Source organism: Danio rerio, chromosome 25 (assembly GCF_052040795.2).
Source record: "Danio rerio strain M-AB ecotype USA chromosome 25, GRCz13ab, whole genome shotgun sequence".
In the NCBI taxonomy this organism is placed as follows: Eukaryota; Metazoa; Chordata; class Actinopteri; order Cypriniformes; family Danionidae; genus Danio; species Danio rerio.
The window spans coordinates 6,041,022-6,068,208 of NC_141045.1; the positions used below are offsets into that span (position 1 = coordinate 6,041,022).

Below are 27,187 nucleotides of genomic sequence, written 5' to 3' on the forward strand. Positions count from 1 at the left end.
TGAATTTCATAATGGGACCTTAATCTCTGCTCTGTCTACTTTAATGTTGGAAATTCAACTCTACAGTTAATAAAGGACATTTTATTGACATTTAGTAGTTTGAACTAATATGTGTATTGTGTAAGAAATAATATATAAATGATAAATCTGTAAAATACCAACACCAACCCAGACAATATGTCATTTTAAACTATTAAAAATGTTCATAAAAGTCACTTTTTTTCAACCTAATAAGGTTAAAAGTTGCCAGAAAAAAAGTTTAGAGATATTTTTTTACAGTGTATGTTGGAGTTTGTTTTTTAATTGGAATGTTCAACACCCTGCTGAAAAATCCAGCTTAAACCAGCCAAGGATGGTTGGCTGGTTTTAGTTGGTCGACCAGTCTGGTTTTAAGGTCAAGCACCCTGTCCAGCTAAAACCAGGCTGGAAATGGCTGGAAACCAGCCTCGAAGTGGCCAAAACCCCTCTAAAACCAGGCTGGTCGACCAGCTAAAACCAGCCAACCATCCTGAATTTTTCAGGAGGGCAAGAATACAAAAACCTAGAGAAAAGGTACAAATCCTATAACAACAAAGGTAGACAACAGAACAAAAAAAAAAAAAAAAAAGAGAAACAAAAGATTATGCCGGGGGGAATATGAATTACAAAAATCACTTTAAATCTATCTTAAAGCAAGGTCACAGTTGTGTATGTTGGAGTCAAGTGTGTTTGTGTATGACTAAATTGAGTCACTTGAGGAGAAATGTTATTTTATTAGCATATATATATATATTTAATGTTATGAGCTACAGCAATAAAATGAATCAGTTTATATTGATAAAAATAATTACCAATAAAATAAAAAAGACAATAAGCGTCATTTTGGCACGCTTTATTGCCACATGACAGACCGCAAAATCTGACTCGGCCATCAGTTTACGCAGCTAGGCGCGCGAATTTACCATCGTTTTTAGTAATAGTTACGGAAAAACGGGAATAAACGTCAAAATACAAGTTTAGGCAGTTCAGTACAACTTACTGAAACGTATGAACTCGACTATTTAAGAGCGAGTTTTATTCGCGGAAAGACGTCAACTGGATGAGGACAACGTATGTTAGCTCAGGTAAGTCTTTCGGTTTAAATAGCCGGTTAAGTAGCAGTAAAAACGTAATATAAGTTGCAAAAAGATCAAATACAGCTCGATGGAAACTGCACATCCTCCAAATAAAGTTGCAACCAGAAAAACGTCATTAAAGTCACTTGTAAACATTGTCACGTGACGATCAATAAACTCAGGATAGTCCGTTTGCATAATGCTAGTAACAAAACCATAACTAAAGTCGTAATTGTATTGGTTGTATCTGGATTAACATGTATGCTTTTATTAGAAAGTGGGCTAATAGCTTGTTAGAGCAATAAAAGCTTTTTTTAAAAAGGTTAAATTGTCTTATTTCGATAAATGTTGGGAACAGAATGTGAACAAGTACATGTAGTTTGCTGGAGCAATAAACTATTAGTTAACGATTTAAATTTTTTTATTATTATTTATGAACAAACCCATATACTTGCATGGATGTATGCATTGAATTTCAAACAATCTCCAGTTCACATTGTTGAACTCATAACATTAAAGAGCATCTCTTGTCCAAGCTTGTTAAAATGTCACATACAAACAGTGTTGAACAGAAATCCAGCTTTTTTTGAGTACATAAAATATGAGTTACATGTGTGTGGTTGTGTGTATGTTGACATTTTAATAAATTAAATTAAACTTGTTGCAATAATATTTTACCTAAGGAAATCATTCTGTTCCCAACACCCGTTGGATAACTGTAAAATCTTTGCTAAAACGTAATTCTGTTGTTAAATATTGATAAATCTAAGTGCTTTGATTAGATTGTGGATAAATGCCAGTGACATATTCACTTTATTTCCAAACTTTATTGAAGCTAAAGCTCTTATTCTTGATGTCAGCAGTAAAGGGCATCACTCATTCAGACTTATAAAAGTGTCATGTATAACAATGTTCAATAGTTGTCTTGCTTTTCTTCAGGACTTAAAGTATGACTTACATGTGTCGGTTGTGTGATTCGCCTTATAATTTTGAAAATTAATTAAAATTAAATTTGTTAGATAACTATAACCTTTTTAAATAACTAAATCTTTGCTAAAAGCTTAATCCTGTTGTTAAATTTTGATAAATCTGAAGTGCTTTGATTAGATTGTGGATAAATGCCAGAGACACATTCACTTTATTTCCAAACTTTAGAGAAGCTAAAGCTCTTATTCTTGACGTCAACAGTAAAGGGCATCTCTCATTCAGACTACCCCACCATCCACCCTCGTAATTTAATTTCCTTAATGTGTGTTCTCCCAAATTGGATACGGTGAATGACTTCCATTTAATCTAAATGGCAAAAGCATTATAGGCGTTTTAAGAGAGTCTCCTCTCAGCGAAAGGGCTAGGATTTGAGGTGCAGGCGGATGGATGCTCTGATGGCGTTTTAATGGTGAATTGCCCTTGGGTAATTTTTTCCCATTGCCATTACAGAGCAGAAAACGCATAAGAGGCTGACATTTTTCATCCCAACGCCCATTTGTTATTCGTTTATATTCATAACTGCAATTTTTCAGTCTTTCTTATCCCTTGCTGTGGGTGTTGGTGTCATAAAAATGAATGGAATCTGTAGGCCGGCAGTGAGAAAGCAGATTGCAATAGAGAAGTGTAGGTGGGTTGGACAGACATACAGACGAAATGTCTAGATTCTCACATTAATATCTTCAAAAACATCCTACGTAATGACCCCGAGCAACCAGACGAGACCCTGTCAACAGCGCTCTGATTATATGGGTAAATAGGCTACAAAACATCACAGTCCATGACCAGTTGGGTTTGTGTTCACTCCATGCCAGCTAATGACCTGCGGCGATGGGACCCTGATGATCTGGGGTTCACTAAAGACGACGAATGGTCTAAAATGAATAGAGACGCCGATTGAAAACCCCCTGCTGATGTCTCATCATTTCAGCCCTGAGGCGAACGAGATGACTGAGTCACCGCTGGAGACAAACACAAAAAATCTGGTAAGAACAACACATAAACAACATGTAAACTTTCTAAATGTTACACTTTTGTTTCCTGTGCCATACAAAAGTTTAAATCGCTTAAAGTACAAATTAAATCAAACTAACCAAATGATTTTGTTACCTTACATTGCTATTTTTGCGGTGAACAATTAATCTGTGCATGTCATTAAGAAAAAAATAATCGATTTTTTAATTATAATCTTTAATTGAAATCTGAAAATCCACTTTCTGTTTGTTTTCAGTTAAATTCTCACATTATGGCTGTTTATCAATATGCGTTTTTCAGTGGTCTTTCGTCTTTGTGTTCTCGTGTAACGTCATCATCAGCTGCCAAAGTTTAGTTTCAATACTCAAGACCGCAAGTACGGAGGACGCCTGAAACTTCCCGGATGTGATCTTGATATCGAGGACGCACTGATGCAGACTTGAGCACCGATCTCGCTCTAGAAGTCCCAGAAGTATATATATATATATATATATATATATATATATATATATATATATATATATATATATATATATATATATTATAAAAGTTCAGATATTTGACGTACTTACCTCAGGAGTTTCCCTAAATGAGATGGTGAACATAAACATCACCATGAACATCTTAAAAAAGGAATAATGCGCATGTGGTGAACATTTTGAGGTGAAAACTGGTCATTCACGCATTAGGCATATTTGCACCTAAAAAAACCTAACACGGCGCTCAGGAATGGTTTAAAACAGTTGATATAAGGGTTAGGCCGATAGACGATGCCATCGTTCATCGCCGATGGCCAATAGACGACACGATGCTGAGCCGGCATCGCCGATGCTCTGCCCCGCCCCCTTCACAATCCAGCTCGCAAAAAATACACACTCAGGCCCTGTTTACACTAATACGTCTGTAACAAATGAGATATTTTTTGTTTTTTCTTCTGTTGCGCTCAACAAACAACCAAATGAACAGAGAAGGGTCTCATGACCTTAAGGTTAACTTCACACCTTTCTCCAAATTTCATGTGGTAAAATATTGACACTTAGGCATGACCAAATAAACAGAGAAGGCTCTCCGGACCTTAAGGTTAACTTTCTCCAAATTTCAGGAGGTAGAATATTGACTCTAGATAATCATGCTGACACTACAAACCTCAAATTAGTGCTTTGCAATCAGAAATAATGTGCAACTAGCTGAGAGAGGAGGTGGGCCTGATCAACTCCGCTTCTCTCTTACCTATTAGGCCAACCTTTGGCCAGCACCCAAATTTTGACTATAAAGGTGAGGGTTTCTTGCTGAAACATTGGAAGCTCAGCCGTGGGATAAGCGCGCATCGCCCGGCATTCTCGGACACACGTGTTGGTTTTCCAATGTGACTGCAACGGGCTCCCCAGTCTTTGAAGAGGAAAATGATGGCACGTCTCTGAGGTTGTATATACTTGTATCAAATTGCTTGAAGTTTTCATTATCTATCTTTTATTCATGTAACCTCATCTTTATTTCGCATTATAAGCCTTTTATGCAATTTTGTTGTATTTCGATTAATGATGTTCATGAGTATGATTCATGATTATTGAATATTATTGTGATAATTGATATCAGCTGTGTGTACCAGCAATAAACAGTTGTATTGGTTGATTAGAATGGTGTATGGACCATTATTGGTGCCTTCTCTTGTCGATTAGCACCACACTTGTCTCACTTGCATAAACACATACCATACTAAAACCTTTTTGGTATGCTGAAACATTTTACATACTAAAATTTGGGGCATACTAAAACGTCTTAGTGTTAAAATTGCATTTTAGAACGAAAATGATCCACATCCACACCGTGTTTTACTTAGCATTTCTGAACAGCCCTCCGTCCGCTGAAAACGCACATGACGTGACCACACACAAACACACACACACACACACAGACACAAGTAGTGCTTACTGCAGAGCCCGCACACACAGCCACGCGCTTCTCTCTCAGAGCTCCAGAGACAGAGAGCAGTGCACGTCTTTATCAAGGTTGTACTGCTGGATCGCGTTTCACTACAGTTGTTAAACGTGATATTCAGACATCCCAAGTCTCACAGAAGTTCCGGGAGTCTCTATGCATTTGTGGGACTCATAATGCCCGAAAACGAGTGATAATCTCCTGGAAATCTTGCGTCTCCCTCCCGGTCCTAAAATAAGTCACGTACCCTTATCAGCCCCAGATCCCTCCTTACTCTTCAGACATGTCGCGCGCAGTCTATCATCAATCCCTAGTGTGACCATGGCTTAAGACTTGATCGCCAGGCACACTTGCATCTGTTGGTATCGTCAATCTGGCAACCCACGTTTGCATGGAGTCTTTGGCTCCGTTTACACTGTCAGGTCTTGATGCCCAATTCGGATTTGTTGGCTATATCTGATTTTTTTGCCTGTCCGTTTACACGTTCTTTTTAAATTGTGATCCATATCCGAGTTATGTGTTTACAATTGGTATACAATTTACGATTTTGCACATGCATAAAGTCGGGTTCTAGCTTTTGCGCCACACTAGCCACGATGGAAGAAATTGTCTTGCTTTTAGCTCTGCGAAATTTGCGAAGTTCGCCCAACTTTAAAATGATTTTGAGGACGAGGGGGAGGGAAAGGGCCGTCGTCGCAACTTGCGTCTATGGTTTATATATGGTGTCTTCCACCATTCAGAGGAATTTGTAGGTATGGGAGAGATCAGATCTGGTGGGAGCAAATTGTGGAGACTGACCACTTTCCTCCTCCATGTTTCCTTTGTTGTTTTTGTTTACCGTGTCAGTGTCTCAACACACGCTCTTACTTCTACGTCATTAAACCGCAGAGAAGCACCACATTGTCGCAAGTTTAATGACGTTCAAAACGGAATGCCTCAATAAATCTGATCTGCCTGTTTACATGATAGTCGCATTGTCACAAATCTGACTTAAATCTGATTTATTTCCACATATGAAGGAGGCCTGAAACCTATCTCTGAATATCCGGATGTTTGCGATTCTCCATCTGTGCACACGGATACTAACTTTAACTATATTCTTCCTCTAAGCTTCAAGTATGGCATAGTTGCTTGGGTCTATTGTTCTAAGTCTCGCGCCATTAGAATCACATCTAAATTAATTAGGTTAAATCTGAGGTCACAACCTAAACCGAAAGCCACGCTGCGTCACAAAACAAATAAATGTCTATATAGAAAATGCACATTATTTTACACAACTACGAGCACATATTTTAACACAACAGGACTTGATCGCAAAATGGCTTCACTGGCGTGTATCTGTTCCGCAAGTGCCGCACGCCTCTTCCTCTGCATCAAGCAGATTAATTTTTAGGGAACAGCCAATGCTGTCTGATCACATGAGTCTCATGCTGTACTCACACTATGTACAGTTGCTTCAAACCGGGCCAAAGCACCCTTGTCCCCCCCTCCCGTCTCCCCCGACGGCCCGCACTAACACTATTCGCCTGGGCACGCTTAGGTCATCGATGATGCGATGGTCAGAAGCGCTCTCACTCAGCAGTGCAGTGGAGATTTCTCTAGTTATATCGTTTCAGTCGTTTGATATGCCGTCAAATATTTTGCCAAACAGTCCTTAGGGATGCGGTGACACGCAGTCAGATATTTCCCCGAACAGATCCGCCACTTTTTCCGCTCATAAACAATCATAAAGCCCTCGTGCTGCAGGAATGAGGAGGTCTGCTGAAGGCATGCAGCTGTCGTTCAGTGAGGGGTTTGCGTTTTTAATAAACTACGGCAGTTTGCGTTCATTGTAAGAATTATTAATAAATCCATATGAAACAGTGCCTTAAAAGTCACGTCTCGCTTTCTGTTTCGGGCTTTGGTGCGTTTTGCACTCACACTACAAACGTACCGTGCCAAAGTCCAAGAGACCCGCGCTCAGGCCCATCCTCTTTTAACCGGGCCAGGGCCGGCGAAGTGAACCCGATTCAGCGCACTCACACTTCTCAAACAATCCGGGAAACGGGCCTGGGCACGGTTCGGATAGCATAGTGTGAGTAGGCCCTCAGTATCATCGTACGCGTCAAATGGTTAAAAGTGCGTTCGTTTTATTCTTTTATTAGTTTAATTAGCGATTAGCAATTCTTCTGCGTACCACTAGAAGTACCACAGTTTGAGAACCACTGCTCTAAATAAATAAGACTGAAACCTCATTTTTTTTCGTGACGAACACAAACTGGTAAGAACAACACACAACCCAACTGTAAACTTTTTAAAAGTTTAATTTTTCCCTGTACCGTACAAATTGAACAAAGTAACATAATGCTACATTGTACATACTCGAATTAACAATGAATTGTGTTTTTTTTTGTGTGTGTTACCAGATCACCTGTTGTGATGTACACACCACAAAGCCATACAGACCGGTGAGGATTGACAGTAAGGCAACTGTTTTTATGTTAATGCAGAGAAAGTGTTTGACTCTTTAGGTAATGACTGTAATTTATAGTACAAGGGATGGCTTCCCATTGGTGACTTCTTGAAAGTTCAGCCTTCAGTTCAAGCTCACATAGTGCCACGGATGCAATTACAGGAATGGAGGCTTTCCACTTTTCCATCAGGTTGAATGAAGGTCGAGAAATGACTTCTGAAAAGTGGCAACAGGTTGTTTCAAAACCCAACAAGTGCATGTTGATCCCTGATATACGAGTTCAGTCCAATCATTTAGCATGACTAGCAATCAGCAAGTGCCACCATTTGGATGTGACACTCTTAAACGGCGCTGTTCTTGGATTCTAGCTGATTATTAGCACGGGTCACAAACATGGCAAATAACATCAAAAGGAAGGAAAGAAAGAAATTTAGCTTGGGAAATTTTTTTTGTAAAGCTTTTTTAATACTAATTTGACTATTAGTGGTAACTGAGCAAAACGCCAATCATTTTTATTTTTGTAAAAAAAAAAAAAAGAAATCTGAATTCAAAAACTCTGATGTGTAAATAAAGTCAACCTACATTTTCTTTAACTTAAATTTATTGAAAACATAATGATAGCATTTATTGCCTTTGATTTATGTTCATTAGTTTTTTAATGTTATAATATAAAAGCTTGACTGTGTTGTAATAAGTAAGAATTCATTGGTAATAATTATACCACCAACGATTCACACTATTAACTATTAAGATATGAACTGTTTATTAGTACTTATGAAGTATGATCTTATTCTACATCCCCAATCCTACCCAATGGGCTCTATGCACAGCTAGAGTTTTAAAGCCAACGATAAACTTCCGGTGAAAGCTTAATGTTACCATTTTCAATTTCACAAGGTTGTTTTTACAGCATTTATGTTGTAATGTAATTACAATAAATTCAGTTAAATAGACTTAAGCATTCATTTAGTTGAAGCGTAAAACGAGTTTCAATACCGCTGTAACCACTAACACCATCATTAGCAACAGACTATCACAGAAATTCCATGGAAAATACTGGGGTAAAATACTGTCGGATTTTAAAGACATGGCAGGGGGAAATGGATTTTATTGTAGTGTTTCTTGTCCGTTCTGAGACCCACTTCATATTCTTTATCTAACAGACAGTGAAGATCACAAATTTTTAAAGAAATCAGATCTTAAACATGACAATTTTTTTTTCACCGGAAGCCCTTGGGCTGCCTGGCTGAAAATTAAAAAGTTTGTGTACATATAGCCCAAACCAACTGTAAACACAAATATCACTCTATCTATCTATCTATCTATCTATCTATCTATCTATCTATCTATCTATCTATCTATCTATCTATCTATCTATCTATCTATCTATCTATCTATCTATCTATCTATCTATCTATCTATCTATCTATCTATCTATCTATCTATCTATCTATCTATCTATCTATCTATCTATCTATCTATCTATCTATCTATCTATCTATCTATCTATCTATCTATCTATCTATCTATCTATCACTCTATCTATCTATCTATCTATCTATCTATCTATCTATCTATCTATCTATCTATCTATCTATCTATCTATCTATCTATCTATCTATCTATCTATCTATCTATCTATCTATCTATCTATCTATCATGCCTATCTATCATGCCTATCTGTCTGTCTATCTATCTATCTTCAATCACTCCCAATACCAACGTAAACACAAATATCACCTTACCATCCATCCATCCATCCATCCATCCATCCATCCATCCATCCATCCATCCATCCATCCATCCATCCATCCATCCATCCATCCATCCATCCATCCATCCATCCATCCATCCATCCATCTCTCTATCTATCTATCTATCTATCTATCTATCTATCTATCTATCTATCTATCTATCTATCTATCTATCTATCTATCTATCTATCTATCTATCTATCTATCTATCTATCTATCTATCTATCTACAATCACTCCCAATACCAACGTAAACACAAATATCAACTTTCCATCCATCTATCTATCTATCTATCTATCTATCTATCTATCTATCTATCTATCTATCTATCTATCTATCTATCTATCTATCTATCTATCTATCTATCTATCTATCCATCTATCCATCTATCTATCTATCTATCTATCTATCTATCTATCTATCTACAATCACTCCCAATACCAACGTAAACACAAATATCAACTTTCCATCCATCCGTCCATCCATCCATCCATCCATCCATCCATCCATCCATCCATCCATCCATCCATCCATCCATCTATCTTCAATCACTCCCAATACCAACTGTAAACACAATGATCACCTTACTAACTATTAATTAGCAGCTAATTAGTAATGAATTGAGCTAAAAGTCTTAGTTAATGGGTTACGAATAGCGTAAATTGTACATCAAAATAAAATTTCACCATTACACCTATTAAAAATATACAGATTTCGGACATTTTTTTTATTATAGAGTTCACACTATTAACAAACCATTAGCTGAGACTTTAGCAGGTCGCGCACCGGATGCGCCGCTCAGCGCTATGACACAGCGCGCACCTGATCGTTGGAAGTATCGCACAACAGATGTGCACATTCCCATGGTATTTAATATGAAACTATTCAGATGGCGCTCTGTGGCGCAGCAGAAATATGAACAGTGTCCTGAGTCGTAGCTGGGCACCGCGGACAGCCGCCGACTTGCGGCGCCGGTGTGCGCACCCTGATAGAAATCTATGCTCAGAATTCTAAAATGCATGGCACTGCAAGTGTGGCATCTGGTGTGCAACCTCCTTTGTAACTCAATAAACTACTAATTAGCTGCTTATTAATAATTAGTATGGGAGTAGTTGGGTTTAGGTATTGGTTAGGGATGTAGATTAATAAACACTTAGTAAGTGCTAATAAACAGTTAATATCTTAATAACAACAATAATATAAATCATACAAATAATATCTTAATTAAAGCATGTAGTAAATTGTGTGAATTCTTACTTTAAAAATCATTACCATTATCATATGTAATATCGCCTATCATCATGTAGATTACAATATAATTTCATTATTTTTGATTTCATAGGAGATTTCTGGACATATTTAGCAATGCCTGCACAAAATCTGTGGTAATTGTGTGGAAAACAAATTTGGATGACTTTTGCAGAAGTTACAAAAAAAAAATCAAACTGTGTGTTTAACTGAGTGTTTAACCAGCATTCTTAGTAAACAAACACACCACGGTACGAGCTTTGCAAATGATGAGCAAATTTAGCAGAAATCTGTGGGCAGACCTAGAAATACACAAACAATTTTCAGCAGAGTTTTCCATATGCTGCAGAATAGACATGATGAATCACAGTCCATCCTCCTGCCAAATGACACCAGAATTAAACTCACACCTGCTGAAACCAGAGATCACGACTCTGCGTCCTGTAATCTCAACTGATCAAATCCACCTTGAGCTTGTTTCTGAACCACCCGTTACGCGAGTCTAAAGATGGCAATGTCTCGATCTCCTGTTTGACTAATTGGGCTCCTGTCTGACAAAAACTGCACCATGAAATCCAAACAATAGACATGTTCAAAACGTATTGCTTGAAACACACCTCAATCCAAAACTGGACAGCCTTTCCTGTAAATAACCCTTGAAAATTAGCCAAGTGGGTGTTCCTTAGTTTTGTCATTTTTTTAATTAAACTGTTCTTTTTTATTATTTATATGACATGATAGAGTACATTATTTACTTTTTAATAATCACTGATAAACCTTTAAAGACAGACCTGTTGTAAGCTCAGAGGTTAATTTTAATTGTATGAGCGTTATGTTGAACCCATCTGTTTAACTTTAATTAAACTTGTTATTAAAGTAATTGCTTAAAAGTGGAATTCCTGCAAAAAAAAAAAACTACATTACCCATGATGCAGTGCAGAGAATTTACTAATCAGAGAGCTAAAGCGAGATAAGTGCAATAAAAAGATGGCAACACCTTAGTTTATGTAACAATTCTCACTATTAGCTTGTAGATTATTACCTATTAAAATATTGGCTGTGTATTCATACTTATAAAGTACATATTCTGCACGATCTTATTCTACATCTCTAATCCCACCAGTACCTACTATATAAACAACTATTAATATGCACCAAATTAATGAATTGCAAAAGTCAGTGCTTATTAATACTGAGATTTGTACTTTAAAATAAAGAGTGACCAACAATATATTTAGTTCTGTCTTTATGAATAATACTGAAAACTCTTTATATTTGTAATTTTGTATATGAATATTTTGCACTAAACTTTAATTGTATATTTTATACAGAAACAACCAGCAACTTTATTTATATATCTGTCTGTCTGTCCGTTCATCAATGAATTTCAAATCCAGTCCATCCATCTATCCTTCCATTCATCCATCCATCCATCCATCCATCCATCCATCCATCTATCCATCCAACCATCAATGAATGTCAAATCTAATCTATCCATCAATGAAAGTCAAATCCAATTTGTCCATCAATCCATCCAGTCATCCATCCTTTAATAAATGTAAATTCCAATTCATTCATCCATCATCCATAAATGAATGTCAAATCCAATCTGTCCATCCATCCATCCATCCATCTATCCATCTGTCCATCCATCCATCAATAAATGTCAATTCCAATTCATTCATTCATCATTCATAAATGAATGTCAAATCCAATCCATCCATCCATCTATCTATCCATCCATTCATGCATCCATCCATCAATGAATGTCAAATCGAATCCATCTATCAATCAATAAATGTAAAATCCAATTCATTCATCCATCTATTCATCAATGAATGTCAAATCTAATCTATCTATCCATCCATCCATCCATCCATCCATCCATCCATCCATCCATCCATCCATCCATCCATCCATCAATGAATGTCAAATCCCATCCATTCATTCATTCATCAATGCATTTCAAATCCAATCTTTGCAACTATCCATCATTAGATGTCAATTCCAATTCATTCATCCATCATCCATAAATGAATGTCAAAGTCCATCCATCCGTCCATCCATCCATCTGTCCATCCATCCATCAATCCATCCATCCGTCCATCCATAAATCCATCCATCCATAAATCCATCCATCCATCCATCCATCCATCCGTCCGTCCGTCCATCCATCCATCCATCCATCCATCCATCCATCCAAAGTTTGTAATGTATCTCTCATTTCTGCTGGTTTGTTTCAAGCTTATAAGACATTTTCATAATCCTTATGGGAAAATGAATGGGAAAAATATTTTCAGAAGCAGTGGGCGGGATTAATGCACTTTATTGGCTGATGAGAATGTGTGAGCTTAATTGCTACCATTTGAGTGGCTGATTCAGAATAAACAAGGACAATAATCAAGGAACACATTCTACTTGGCTAAATTAAGTTGAATGGAAACTCGGCTTCATTTCAACAGACTTTCTTACAAAGTCAGTCCATTTTTAAACCCCCCCCCCCCCCATCATTTTGCTGACCTTTTTAAAAATGAAAGTCTGTGCTTCATCATGTTCCAGGAGTGTGAAATCATGTTTTTTTTTATTATTTCATTTCGGCAGTTTACTCAAAAACTAAACTCTAAATCAACTCTGCTCAATATCAATAATAACCGCTGAACAAAACCTCCTCTGAGGTCTCAGAACAACCTGACGAAACACACACAATGAGGTCTTCAGCGAAGGAGACAAACGGGGGGAATAAAAAGCACAGTTTGCTACCTCACTGATTCTTACAAATGAGAAAATGTCAAAAGCACAACAGCAGTAAAAAAAAACAAAAAAAAAAACAACAACATTCACTGCACTATTTCATTTGACATCTTTACTGCGAAACCATCCACGACGTGTGAGTTTTGATATTTACTTGGAAAAGGTCATTTCAGTTCTTGAGAGTGCTTGGATCTTTGAAATCATATTTGACGACTTCATTTATCGCTCAGTGCTTTCCCCTTGACTACAAATAAATAAACTGCACAGTTACAAAGAGTTTAATCCAGAAGTGTCATGAAAGAAACAGCTACATAGATCCTCCAGATACGTCCTGCGGTAATTCAGTGTCCATTGAAGTCCAGTTTGGTCCACAATCTGGAGTTTCTGTTTCTCAGTTTCTTTCAGACTCTCCTGTTTTGAGGTTCTTGGTTAGTCGAGGGGTTTGAAGTTTGTGCTTTTTGAGATTTGTGGCAAACGGGCCTCTGTGACATGTAGGTCCATGTGGCAAAGGCATGTACTACGTTTCCCATTATGCACATCCTCGCAGTGGTCTGTCCTATGGTCAGTCTCTGTTAAAAAAAAAACGCATAAAGAATTAGATAGAGCAAAATAATGGTTAGGTTATGCATCATTGATTAATAAGTTATTTATTTATTTATTTATTTTTTAACTTTTTATTTAAGATTTTACGAAAAAAAAAAAAAATTCAGAACCACCCCTTCCCCAACAATTTAACCCATTACAGATGAGGGAATCAATAATAAAAAAAGAAAATATATAAATATTAAAATAAAATACGAAAAATAAAACAAAATAATTAAATAATAAAGTACTGCCATTATAAATACTTTTCCAGGGGATAAATTTGTACATCAAGTTACTTTGTATTACATTGTAGTTCTGAGTTCAATTCAGATTACATTAGTGATAGTTTAATTAACCTCTAAATGAACACATCTCAACCTCTTCAGAAAATATTACTGGAAGTTATTTATTTATTTATTTTTGTATTTTATTGAACCTTTCAAGAACAAACACAGAGAAACAAACACACACACACACACACACACCCACACACACACACAAATACACACACATGCCATCGAAATCCCTTACAGTGAGTCAATGAGCTAAGCAACAATGACAACATAGTTTAGTGGTTGAGTTAATAAGTAATTTTTTAATCAATAAAACAATATTTATTCATTCATTCAATTTTCTTTTCGCCTTAGTCCCCTTATTAATCTGGGGTCGCTACAGCGGAATGAACCGCCAACTTATCCAGCATATGTTCTATGCAGCGGATGCCATTCTAGCGGTAACTCATCACTGGGAAATAACCATACCCACACTCTTTTACACACATACACTATGGTCAATTTTAGCTTACCCAATTCACCTATAGCGCATGTCTTTGAACTGAGGGGGAAACCGAAGGAAACCATCAGGGAGAACATGCAAACTCCAAACAGAAATGCCAACTGACTATTAAATGTAATACATTTATTATTAGGCGCAGTGGGTAGCACAATCGGCTCACAGCAAGAAAGTCGCTGATTTAAAACTCGGCTGGGTCAGTTGGCATTTCAGTGTGGAGTTTACATTCTCTTCCTGTGTTTGCGTGGGTTCCCTTCGGGTGTTCCGGTTTCCCCCACAAGTCCAAAAACAAGTGGTATAGGTGAATAGGGTGGGCTAAATTGTCCGTAGTGTATGTGTGTATGTGTGTGTGTGTGTAAATGAGTGTGTATGGATGTTTCCCAGTGATGGATTGCAATCACTGCGTAAAACATATGCTGGATAAGTTGGCGGTTCATTCCGTTGTGGCAATGCCAGATTAATAAAGGGACTAGGCTGAAAGGATAATAAATAAATTAATACTTATAAGCAATCTATACTAACAAACAGTAATTTTTACAAAAAAAAACCCTAATTATTTAATTTAATTATTATATTACAGATTATTTCATTAGTTTAAAAGTATTTCATTCATTCATTTTCTATTCAGCTTAGTCCCTTTATTAATCCGGGGTCGCCACAGATCATGCAAACTCCACACAGAAACGCTAACTGACCCAGCCGAGGCTCGAACCAGCGACCTTCTTGCTGTGAGGCGACAGTGCTAACCACTGTGCCACTGCATCGCCATTAGTTTAAGAGTAGAAAAAATATAATATTATAATAAATATTTAAATTAAAGTGTTATGTTAATTATATAATCAGCTTTATGTGAAAATAAAAATGTTTTTGTCTTTAATAGATTTAATCTGTTTATTTTGTTAAATATCATGGAAATATGAAACCTTATCCTAATTTACATTCCATTCTGGTTATTAATAAATAAAAAAATAAATAAATATGGACGTCACAGTGGCACAGTGGGCAGCACGATCACCTCACAGCCAGAAGGTTGCTGGTTCGAGCTGGTCGCTGGCCCCGCTGGGTCAGTTGGCATTTCTGTGTGGAGTTTGCATGCTCTCCCTGTGTTTTTGTGGGTTTCCTCCAGGGGCTCCGGTTTCCCCCACAGTCCAAGCACATGCGCTATAGGTGAATTGAATAAGCCAAATTGGCTGTAGTGTATGTGTGTTTGAAAAAGTGTGCATGGGTGTTTTCCAATGTTGGGTTGCAGCTGGAAGGGCATCCGCTGCATAAAACATATGCATGAATGAATAAATATGTTTAGTGGATAAAAATATTTTACACACGCTCATACACACATGTTTGTTTTTGTGAAAAGTAGGGACATTACATAGGTTTCCATTCATTTTATACTGTCCAAACCGTATATTTTATTGCCCTCACCCCACCCCACCCCTTAACCCAACCATCACAGGAGACTGTGTGCAGGTTTACTCTCTGATTAAACTCATCCTGTAGGATTTATATGCATTTTGAGAAATGAGGACGTCACCAATGTCCTCATATTTCACCTCCTTTTTGTAATAACTGTGTCATACCCATGTCATTATACAGATCTGTGTCCTGATATGTCACAAAAACACGTACACACACATACACACACACAAATTCTTAATTTTGATAATAAAAACTAACATCCATATAATGACATATTACACATCATAAATAATTATATAAATAATAAAAATATTAACAGTTATTCTTTTTTTTCACTTCTGGTTCATCTTTGGCAGATAATGGTGTGAAAATGCGTCTTCCTGCCCTCCTGTCTGCTCTGTCGCAGGATCACCCATCTGACAGATAATTATCCCACTGTGTTGCACGCCGTTTCAGGATTAATTGGGCAAGACCTGGACAAGCCACCTGACTGGAGGCTGTCTTCATTTCATTATTTAACAATTCATCACGAACAGATGCACATATCTTAGTCTTACACTATCAGACGTTACACTATCATACTAATTACTGTCCATTTAGAGAGAAAGAAGCCATTTAATTGAAATCCAAGATTTTTTAATGCTTCTAGAATTTTTAGAGGTTAAAATGGACAAGATGTAGAACTAAACAGGTGTTAGATGTGCAGAAACACCTGAAAGGAGAATGCAAAAAAATAAAACCCAGACTTACTAGAAATACATGCCTCAGCCTACAGCAAAATGTCAAATGGGTACATTTTGTTGCACGTTTCAGATGATGAGTCCACTAGAGGGCGATGTCTACATTTTTCTGAATCTGAAATGCATTGCTTGGGGTGCATTTGTTTGTCAAAAATTCAGATTTTTGAGTCTAAAACTACTGATTAACAACAATTCTTTTATTGTTTTGCTGTTAAAATACACAAATTTAAACATTAATACATTATACATTTTTTGACCTCGAGAAGCATTGATCTCTAATTTATTTAAAGGAAACAAGAGAAACTAGAGTTTACCCTCAAAGCCTGCTGTATCTTGTTTGAAAAAGAAAGCAATTTTGGGAGTAAATCCTAAAGCCTTTGTGTTGTTTGATGGCTATTTAAACATACGGATGTAGTGTTTGTGTTTATGTATGTGTGTGTGCATGCACTTGTGCGTTTGTGTGTTTGAGAGAGAGAGAGCCAGAAAGAAGGCCACACAACAACAGATGTATATATACAATGTATGCACACTGTTAACGATTTTGTAAATAAACACTAACTGTAATATGAACTGTATTTTACTGTAGGACAATTATGCGGTATGTTACTGTATGTTAAAGTTGCATTGTGAAAATTACTGTATATTTTACAGCAAAGATATACATACAATTCTGTAAAGACATAGAGTAAGATAAATGGTGGTGTAAATGTAAATACAGTATTGTTGCTGTAATTTAATTTACAGTAAGTCACTGGCAAACTGCTCACAGTAAGATAATGTAGATTATACAAGAAAGTGGTAACAGTGTAGTTTAGTGAATGATACTATGGAGTCAATCTAGGGCCAAGTATACTTGCAAAATAAAAGAAAGTTTTGCAAACAAAAAATATAAAAAAAAGCAAAAATTAATTTTTTAGAAAAAAAATTAGTTTTTATAACAGTAATTGAAAACTGCAAAGGAAAAAAAAAAGTTTTGAGAAATAAAAATTCAATTTGCAAACAAACAAAAAAAGAACTGCAAAAAAAATAAATAAATAAATAAATAAAATATTTGCTATAAAAAAAAACTATATATATTTTATGCCTTTACAAAACCCGTCCAGTCAATTGCAACGCTCATTTTAATCTGTTTTTAACTAACCTACTACAGGACCTACTGAGCTGTAAAACCATCTCAATGATAGTGTCTCCAGGTGATGACATTGCTTAAATTGAGGCAGGTCCAGCCTTCCGTAAACGCCCAAGTTTCCTTGACTCCGCCCCCTTGTCAAATCAGGACCACAAAGTGAAACACGAAAAAACCTTGAAGCACAAAGTCAAATCAGCATCGCAACCTTACAGTTGACTAAAAAGCTAGTCAAAATAAACATTGCAATTGACTGGCGGGTTTTGTAAAGGCAATGCTATAAAAAATGTTTTGCAAATATATGTAGTTTTTTTTCATTGCAGATATTTTAGTTTTTTTTTTTTTTGCACTGCTTGATTTTTAATTTTTTCTTTTTGTTTGCAAATTTTAATTTTATTTCTTAAAACATAATTTTCCCTTCGCAGTTTTTAATTTTTGTTAGCAAAGTCAATTTATTTTTGATTTGCGATTTTTGGAGATTTGCATTCATTTATTTATCTTTGGTCAATACTTAATTTTTTGTTTGCAAAACTTTCTTTTATTTTGCAAGTATATGTGGCCCTAGATTGACTCCATAGGATACTCATGTGACCTTCTGTAGTTAAAAAATGATTTGAATGCGCGTTTCATCACATGTGACATCACACACCAGACCGGCACATTCTATTCGCAAATACTATATTGTTTTTCAGTGTAAAACTATGCAGAGGGCGCTCTGTATCGTGGTGTGAATTTGAACAGTGCAGCATTTTATTCAATTTACAAGCTTCTCAAAATGTCATTGGCTTGCTTTTCTATTAAATTAAGCAATTGCCGAACCGCGAGACCCCGTAGGTCTGTTGTGCAAAACACTACATGAAAGTAATTAGTAATACCTTAGTAATACCTAATTTGTCCCTGTAAATATCATTAGTGTGAAAAAGAACCAGATTTGTTGCCGTCACACTGCCCCCTAGTGTTCATTTTTACTAGGAACTGCATTCAAACGTATGGCGAAGTAAATTTAGGGCTCATTTGAATGTGTGCAGATGGTCCGACATTGCCTTCGCACAATCTTGCTGTAGCCTGACGCAAAGCCTGACTGGTGAGCTGTGATTGGTCGGCTTGGAACTGTGATGAGTTTGGGCGGGGCTAAGAGCTGTGGTATCGAAGCGAGCCCTGTGGCATGAGTGTTTAACAAGTTTTAAATCCCAAAGAAGAGCTCCAAATGGTTACTTTTGTGTTTACTTAATGAGTAATATTGTTGCATATTCACCAGCTCACACCTCTTTCTTCCTTGAATGAGTGAATTTGAGCTACTTGTACAGTGAGTTAGCATTTCATGCATTTCCAGTCCAAACTCAACACCATAGAAACCCCTCTGCCTGTTACCATTTTGGAAGTGTTTCTGTCCGATCAACACAAAAACAATGCAGAAGTATAAATGCACGGCTACTTAAAGGCATGTGCTATGGGATAGTGCATTACCCAATTGCCCCCTCCCCCCTCAAGATTCCTCCTCTGAAGAAAAAGGAAGAAGGGGACGGCAGAAATGTCACGCTATATGTGGCCTGTGTTTGCCAGGGCTCTCGAAGCGCATGCACTCAGGAGTGGACATGACAAGTGCAGGTTTCACTGTGTGCTCTTACAGAAATCTGCCCACAGAACAAGGGAAGGAGACAGCGAGTTGGCAGAGCTTCTCTAATAATACACCATGTGCTGCCTCTGAAACCAGGCCATGTCTCTGGTGTGAAACAGACATATGCACCCCTGACCGAAGCGGAGCAGAGAGCATGCTGGGAGATCAGTCCCAGAGCAGCAGGAGGCCGCGAGCTTAGCCAGAGCTAACATTAGCACAACGTTAACCTACAACCTAGCATCTTCATACAGACGCAACATTACTGTCTCTTCAGAATAGTGTGTGTATAAGAGTCATGAGGCTGCGTGTCCACCGAAGTGTTTTTTCTCGAGCTGAGTGTTCGTTGTCTGTTGTGGTCAATAGTAGTGATGCATTTTTTGAGCACCTGCAGTTCAGCAAATCATTAAACGGGTGTGCTCTCGGGTGTTTTACAATCTGAGTGCTCTGAGTCCTACTTCACATACTATCCATCCTAAACAGTACTCGAAAATAGAATTAGTATGTCCCAAACCATAGTATGTTGAAAACAATATGCCGGAGGTTCCCGGATGGTTTACTATTACAATACATTACACGTTGGACGTAAAATTGATTAGAACTACAAATGCGGGTGAAAAGTGTAAACAAACTACAAACATGGCGGACATGCGAGACCAACGTGTAGAGACTAGAGAGGCTTCGGTAAAGTTGTTTATATGACTGTTATTCAATGTTTAGCTTGAACATATTTAAACTGCATTTTCCGTGTTATATTTAATCGGCAACAACAATGCTAACTTATATCAAGATATGTTAGGACATTAACTTCGCAATGCATAATTACTAGGGATGGGTACCAAAACTTGGTACTTCATCTGTATTTTCTTATTTGTGATATTCATCTGCACAGTTGGCAATCTCACATGAGAAATGCTCGTGTTTTCGCCCAATAGTACAACAGCGAGCATGTCAAGTATAAAAGCCTTCACAGTTCTCGACTGTGCACGCGCACTTAGTGAAGGCTCGCGTTAAGCGCACACAGCTCGCGACACAGACTCGCACGTGCACACAGCTTATAAGCTGGCGGAGAGAAGCAAACGGGTTTTATTTTCCGAGTGGGCAGCAACAATGCCATTGCAACAAACGCAACAAGTTGTTTACTTGTATAAGCAGAAACGCAAGCAATTTGGCCAAGCATCTTGATATTAATAGTTTAATAAACACACACATTCGGTTACAATATAAACTGTATTTTTTTCTGCAGTAGCCTAAATAAATCTTAAACATTAAAAATGCTTTTACATTACTGTGTTTATGAATATAGCCTAATGATAAACGATTCTTATTAAGAAATTATTAAAAAACTGCTTATGTGTATGTTGTTACCAACCAAAACACTGGTAACTCATTTATGTGAACGTGTTAATGAAAAACCATAAACATCATCTGATTATTAAACTGCATTTTGCAACTAAAAGAGGATATTTTCAACTGCAGGAAGCACAAGAAACCAAGAAAGATCCAGACTTCTCCAGAAAATGCAAACATGTTGATTTTTCTACAGAAGAAAAAAGGTTAAAAACTGAGTAATTTTCCTTCAAACCACTGTACATTCTTTTACAGTAAAAAAGTGTTTTTTTTTTTTTACAATTATTGGTTTTGTTTTATTTTACATTAAAACATAATAATAAAACAAAGTTTTGTTAATTCTGTTTAATTTGTCTTTTGTTATTTGTTTTTATTTTAAAAAAGCACCATAAAAAGTACAGATATAAGTACCGTTAATGTAGAAAACCGATATGTGGTATCAATAAAAGTAGTAATACCGTTTAAACCTTAATGATACCCATCCCTGATAATTACCCAAAGACCTGAGGAGATTTCTTTGCATGAAAGACTCGCGAATGTCAGATTATCCTGCTTTTCCAATAGGTAATTAAATATGAAAGAAATGTGGATGATGTGTCGAGATGACTGACAGGGGACTTAACTAAGCAACATAGTGATCTGTTAACAAGGAAGTAGTATGTCCCAAAGCTTGCAAACTCTTCTGTCACACACAAAAAAAGTATGTACTTTTACATTTATAGTATTATAAGTAGTATAAGTAGGTGTAGTTTTCAGATATTGCAAGTTAAAATAAAAGCAGCACCCATGATTGTCATTTTGAGCTAGCCGTCCAATCACAGTGAAGGAGGGGCGGGACAATATTACACAACTGTCAACAAATAATATGCTAAAGACTTTCGGCTTGTTATGGTACAGCGGCGATACTGTGTATCGTGTCCCCACACAAACCAAGATACCAGTCCAACGCAAATTAACTAAATCGTCGCTATTCCACTACCCCAAACAGCATCAGAGTGACATCAGTGAGATTAAACTCACAGCAAATAGAGACATTTTCTATTTTAAACAACATCTGAGAAAAGCAAAGAGGAAATCCCACATGTGTCATTTAGACATTCAGGAGAGATTTCAGCAGTAATGAACAACCAGAGCAATAAATATCTGACTTTAACAACATCCAAAACCCTATCAGTCTGACAATCGCAGAAGCCATCAGAGCTGTGTTAAGGGGCCACTGATATATGGCTCTTAATAAAATGTGTCATGTTTATAGTCTTTTAAACTGATTCCCATGCATGACACGTCAGTCAAAGCAGATCTTGCCCATCAGTCCCTCTCTAGATCACACAATACAGCACTCAGCAGTGGTAGTTCTAGTGGGGGGACAAAAAATTGAGTTTTTTACTGTTCCACAATTCAGCGATTTCCAAATTTAGGGAGCCAGCATGGGGCCAAGCTTGTTGTCATAGAGGAACTGCCCCTAAATTTGGAATTTCTGAATTATGGAAGACTAAAAAAATGCAGAAAGTTTGTAACCAGACTAAACAAGTGGTGCTTTGTAAACCACTTCATAATCAACATCTTGGAGCAAGAAATGACATGGAAAGAGGGACGAAGTTCATGTTGCCAGATCTTGGTGGAAAAAACAGCCAATAAAATCAAGTCATTTATAAAAATTAAGTAAGATTGAAGCAAGAAGGTCGCTGGTTCGAGTCCCAGCTGGGCCAGTTGGCATCTCTGTGTGGAGTTTGAATATTCTCCTCGTGTTGGCGTGGGTTTCCTCTGGGTGCTACGGTTTCCCCCGCAGTCCGAACACATGTGCTATAGGTGAATTGAATAAACTAAATTGGCCATAGTGTATGAGTGTGAGAGTTTCCCAATACTGGGTTGTGGCTAAACATATGCTGGAATAGTTGAAGGTTCATTCCGCTGTGGCGACACCTGATAAATAAAGAACTAAGCTGAAGGTAAATGAATGATATATTGACATCAATATTAATATAATTTAAAGCCTAAAGTCGAAGCCTAATTATGCTAAAAATAAGTGGATATGACAACATTCAGGCGACACATCTGTCAGGTGTAGTGTCAGTATTATTAAATTGTTTATATTTTGTAAATCGGTAATATTAAACTAATTATGGTGGCTTGAAAAGCCAACATACTGTTATCTCACGTAAACTTATTATTATTCTTCTTCTTCTTCTTCTTCTTCTTCTTCTTCTTATTCTTCTGAGACTAATTTTAAAGTGTATCTCCTCCTAAACTTTTCAAGCTTCATACTTCAAACTTTCGTCAAACCTTCAAACTGGTCTGACTCGGGTTGCTATATCTGTTCCAACTGATCCGACTTTCGGTTTTCCGAAAAACGACCCGGAAAATTCCCAAAATTCCCATTGACTTAACATTGGGTCAAACTTTGTGACCTCATAACTCTGCATCAGACTGTCCTACAGACTTCTAACTGGGCTCATTTAACTCAGTTTAGCCAGCAGCCAATAACTGATGACCTTTAAACTTACTAGCCACTCCCTAGCAACCACTTTTGGCACCCTAGCAACTGTCCCATAGACTTCCATTGTAAAAGACTGCCATTGACTTAACATTGGGTCAACCTTTGTGAGCTCATAACTCTGCATCAGACTGTCCTACAGACTAGAGTCAGGCCCCATTCAACTCAGTCTAGTCAGCAGCCAATCACTGATGACCTTTAGACTTACTAGCCACTCCCTAGCAACCACTTATGGCACCCTAGCAACTGTCCCGTAGACTTCCATTCGAAAGACTCTCATTGACTTAACATGGGATCAAACTTTGTGAGCTCATAACTCTGCATCAGACTGTCATACAGACTAATGGCTGAGCTCATTTAACTCAGACTACCAAACTGCCAATAACTGATGAGCTTTTAACTTTCTAGCCACACCCCTAACTACCACATACTGCACCCTAGCAACTGTCCCGTAGACTTCCATTACAAAAGACTCTCATTGACTTAACATGGGATCAAACTTTGTGAGCTCATAACTCTGCATCAGACTGTCATACAGACTAATGGCTGAGCTCATTTAACTCAGTCTAGCCAGCAGCCAATCACTGATGGCCTTTTAACTTTCTAGCCACACCCCTAACTACCACATACTGCACCCTAGCAACTGTCCTATAGAATGTAATTAGCTGTGCTATCAAATGCTTATAATTCTAACATGCTAATGACATGCCAATCATGCTAGCAACATGCTACTCATATGCTAATCATGCTAATGACATGCTAACTCATACTGGAAACATGCTAATGACATGCTAATTTGTACTTGAATCATGCTAGTAACATGCTAATTCATACTAGACCCATGTTAATAACTGGCCTACATGCATATCTTTGCATAGCAGTGTCCTATTGACTTGGGGGATGGCTCATCTGACTCAGACAACCAATGAGCATCTCAATATGATAATAAAGCTCACAAGCCACGCCCCCAAATTGATTCCATAGACTTCCATTAAAATAAGCCAAGATGCATATCTTTGCAAAGCAGAGTCATAGAGACATGGGGGTTGGTTCATTTGACTAAGACAACCAACCACATTCAAGTTCACTCTGTAACCTCGCCCATAGCAACAAAACAGAGTACCCTAGCAACCATTCATCAACAGCTATATCTCAGCATCAGAACATCGTAGAGACTTGGAGATTGGCTCGTTTGACTCATGCTAGCAAACGGAACTTCCTATATGCTACACATGCTAGCAGTGACTAGCTACATGCTAATATTGACTAGCCAAGTACTGTAACTTGCTAGAAATGCTTACCAAGTATAAATGTTTTATCAAGCATGTATGTGAGGCTTGCCTAGTAACCAACCAGGGTACCCTAGCAACTGCCTAGCAACCACCCAAATTACCCTAGCAACCGCCTAGCAACCACCTAGCAACGGCCTAGTAATGCCTTAGTAAGGGCCTAGCGACCACTCAGGACACCCTAGCAACCGCCTAGCAACGCCTTAGCAACCACTCAGAATACCTTAGCAACCACCTAGCAACACCTTAGCAACCACCTGGCAACCACTTGGGACACCTTAGCAACCGCCTAGTAACACCTTAGCAACCACCTAGCAACCACTCAGAACACCCTAGCAACGCCTTAGCAACCACCTAGCAACCACTCAGGACACCCTAGCAACCACCTAGCAACACCTTAGCAACCACCTAGCAACCACTCAGGACACCCTAGCAACCACCTAGCAACACCTTAGCAACCACCTAGCAACCACTCAGGACACCCTAGCAACCACCTAGCAACGCCTTAGGACACCTTAGCAACCACCTAGCAACACCTTAGCAACCACCTAGCAACCACTCAGAACACCCTAGCAACCACCTAGCAACACCTTAGCAACCACCTAGCAACCGCTTAGGACACCCTAGCAACCGCCTAGCAACACCTTAGCAACCACCTAGCAACACCTTAGCAACCACCTAGCAACCACTTAGGACACCTTAGCAACCACCTAGCAACACCTTAGCAACCACCTAGCAACCACTCAGAACACCCTAGCAACCGCCTAGCAACACCTTAGCAACCACTCAGAACACCCTAGCAACCACCTAGCAACACCTTAGCAACCACCTAGCAACCACTCAGGACACCCTAGCAACCACCTAGTAAGGCCTTAGCAACCAATCAGAATACCCTAGCAACCACCTAGCAACCACTTAGGACACCTTAGCAACCACCTAGCAACACCTTAGCAACCACTCAGAACACCCTAGCAACCGCCTAGCAACACCTTAGCAACCACCTAGCAACCACTCAGAATACCCTAGCCACCACCTTGCAACACCTTAGTAACCACTTAGCAACTAGTCAGAACACCTTAGCAACTGCCTAGCACCACCCTAGCAACCACCTAGCAACCACTCAAAACACCCTAGCAACCATCTAGCAACACCTTAGCAACCACCTAGCAACTAGTCAGACCACCTTAGCAACTGCCTTGCACCACCTTAGCAACCACCTAGCAACCACTTTAAACACCCTAACAACCGTCTAGTAAAATGCTAATTCATGCTAGAATCACGCTAACAACATGCTAATTCATGCTAGAATCATGCTAGTAACATGCTAATTCATGCTAGAATCGGCTAACAACATGCTAATTCATGTAAGAATCATGCTACTAACATGCTAATTCATGCTAGTAATATGTTAACTCAAGCTAAAATCATACTAACATGCTATTTACACTTTAAAACCACTTAAAACTTTCAGATTCGGCTTTTCAAGCCACCATAAAGTTTGTCCTCAAACTTTAATATCTAGTTTAATATTAAAACATGCAAAACACCTGATGGTCAGTTTCCACGATCCAAATCATCCAGTTTTATGGTGTTCTGTAAGCCAATGCTAAATAATATAGCAAATTAACTCACGGATGTGTTTGTTAGCCTATTCGTGAAGTGTTTAGTGTATGCGTTGCATACAGTTTTACTGGCTTGAAAATAATTATCATATTTTTTAATGAAATGCTTAACAGGCCTGTAAAAATAGCCACATTTTATTCGCTTATACTAGATGTTGCGGAGTGATATGTGAAATAATTAACATTGTGAATACATTAAATAATTGTAAATTGTAAATGTCACAATCACTAGCAGTTGCAGATCCCCGGAGAACTACGAATCTGTCATGAAACTGGACTTTAGATCCCACCATACACATCACACACACACCAGTTACAGTTCTCTCTCTGATTGTACACACACAGCCGAGTCATAGACTGATTACATGACTATATATTCACTTCTAACACACACACACTCATTGCTGAGTCTTACTGAGTTGTATGTTATACTGTCTGTGAGCATTACAAAGCATTTTTTTCTGGCCTTGTTTTCCGATTGTACCGAGCATTCGCCTGTTTATTGACTGTGCTTTAGATCATTTGTATGCACCTGTTTGTTCCTGTTTTGACCTTTGCTTGCAAGACTATACTTATAATAGGCTTTGGATCCTCAGCTCTGTTGTCCAGCGTCTCACAATGACAGTAAGAAAAAAGTAATGTAAAAATGTGCCTTTTTTGCTGCTTGTAATAATTTAAAATGAGTTGAATAATCACAATTCTTACGTTTTTATTTCTGGGACAACTTAATTGTTTTAAGTTCAATCCACTTGAATTTGTAAAAACCTTTGGGGGAACTTAATCGATTCGTGTTTGGCCAACATGACTGTATTGTGTTGAAGCCATTTTTTTTTTAACAGTTTAAAAGCATGAGTGCCCCCCTAGTACTCTAAAAGGACCACTGAGTCTCAGTTGCCATTTAAAGACCCTGGCAGTGTTTTTTTTTTCTCATGCCAGCAGGAGGGAAACAGCACGTAGCGCTC

At 37.8% G+C, this 27,187-nt stretch overlaps 1 protein-coding gene and 1 long non-coding RNA gene across 4 annotated transcripts in view; one reads left to right on the forward strand and one right to left on the reverse strand.

Moving 5' to 3' along the window:
• The first annotated feature begins 704 nt into the window (after window positions 1–704).
• LOC137489320 (uncharacterized) lies at window positions 705–17,726 on the forward strand. Of its 2 annotated transcripts, none has more exons than XR_015526091.1 (4): window positions 705–1,103; window positions 2,894–3,064; window positions 7,397–7,451; window positions 16,346–17,726. It is a non-coding gene; the product is annotated as an uncharacterized LOC137489320 (long non-coding RNA). The 2 variants fall into 2 exon arrangements; XR_015526092.1 differs by having other exon boundaries at window positions 867–1,103; window positions 7,397–7,438; window positions 16,346–17,606.
• shisal1b (shisa like 1b) overlaps window positions 12,756–27,187 on the reverse strand; it is an 85,519-nt gene continuing 71,087 nt past the window's right edge. For both annotated transcript variants that reach the window (XM_087311651.1, XM_087311650.1), the window contains exon 5: window positions 12,756–13,765. In XM_087311651.1, the coding sequence (XP_087167777.1) occupies window position 13,765 (1 nt within the window). In that variant the 3' untranslated portion in view covers window positions 12,756–13,764. The remainder of the gene's footprint in view (window positions 13,766–27,187) is intronic.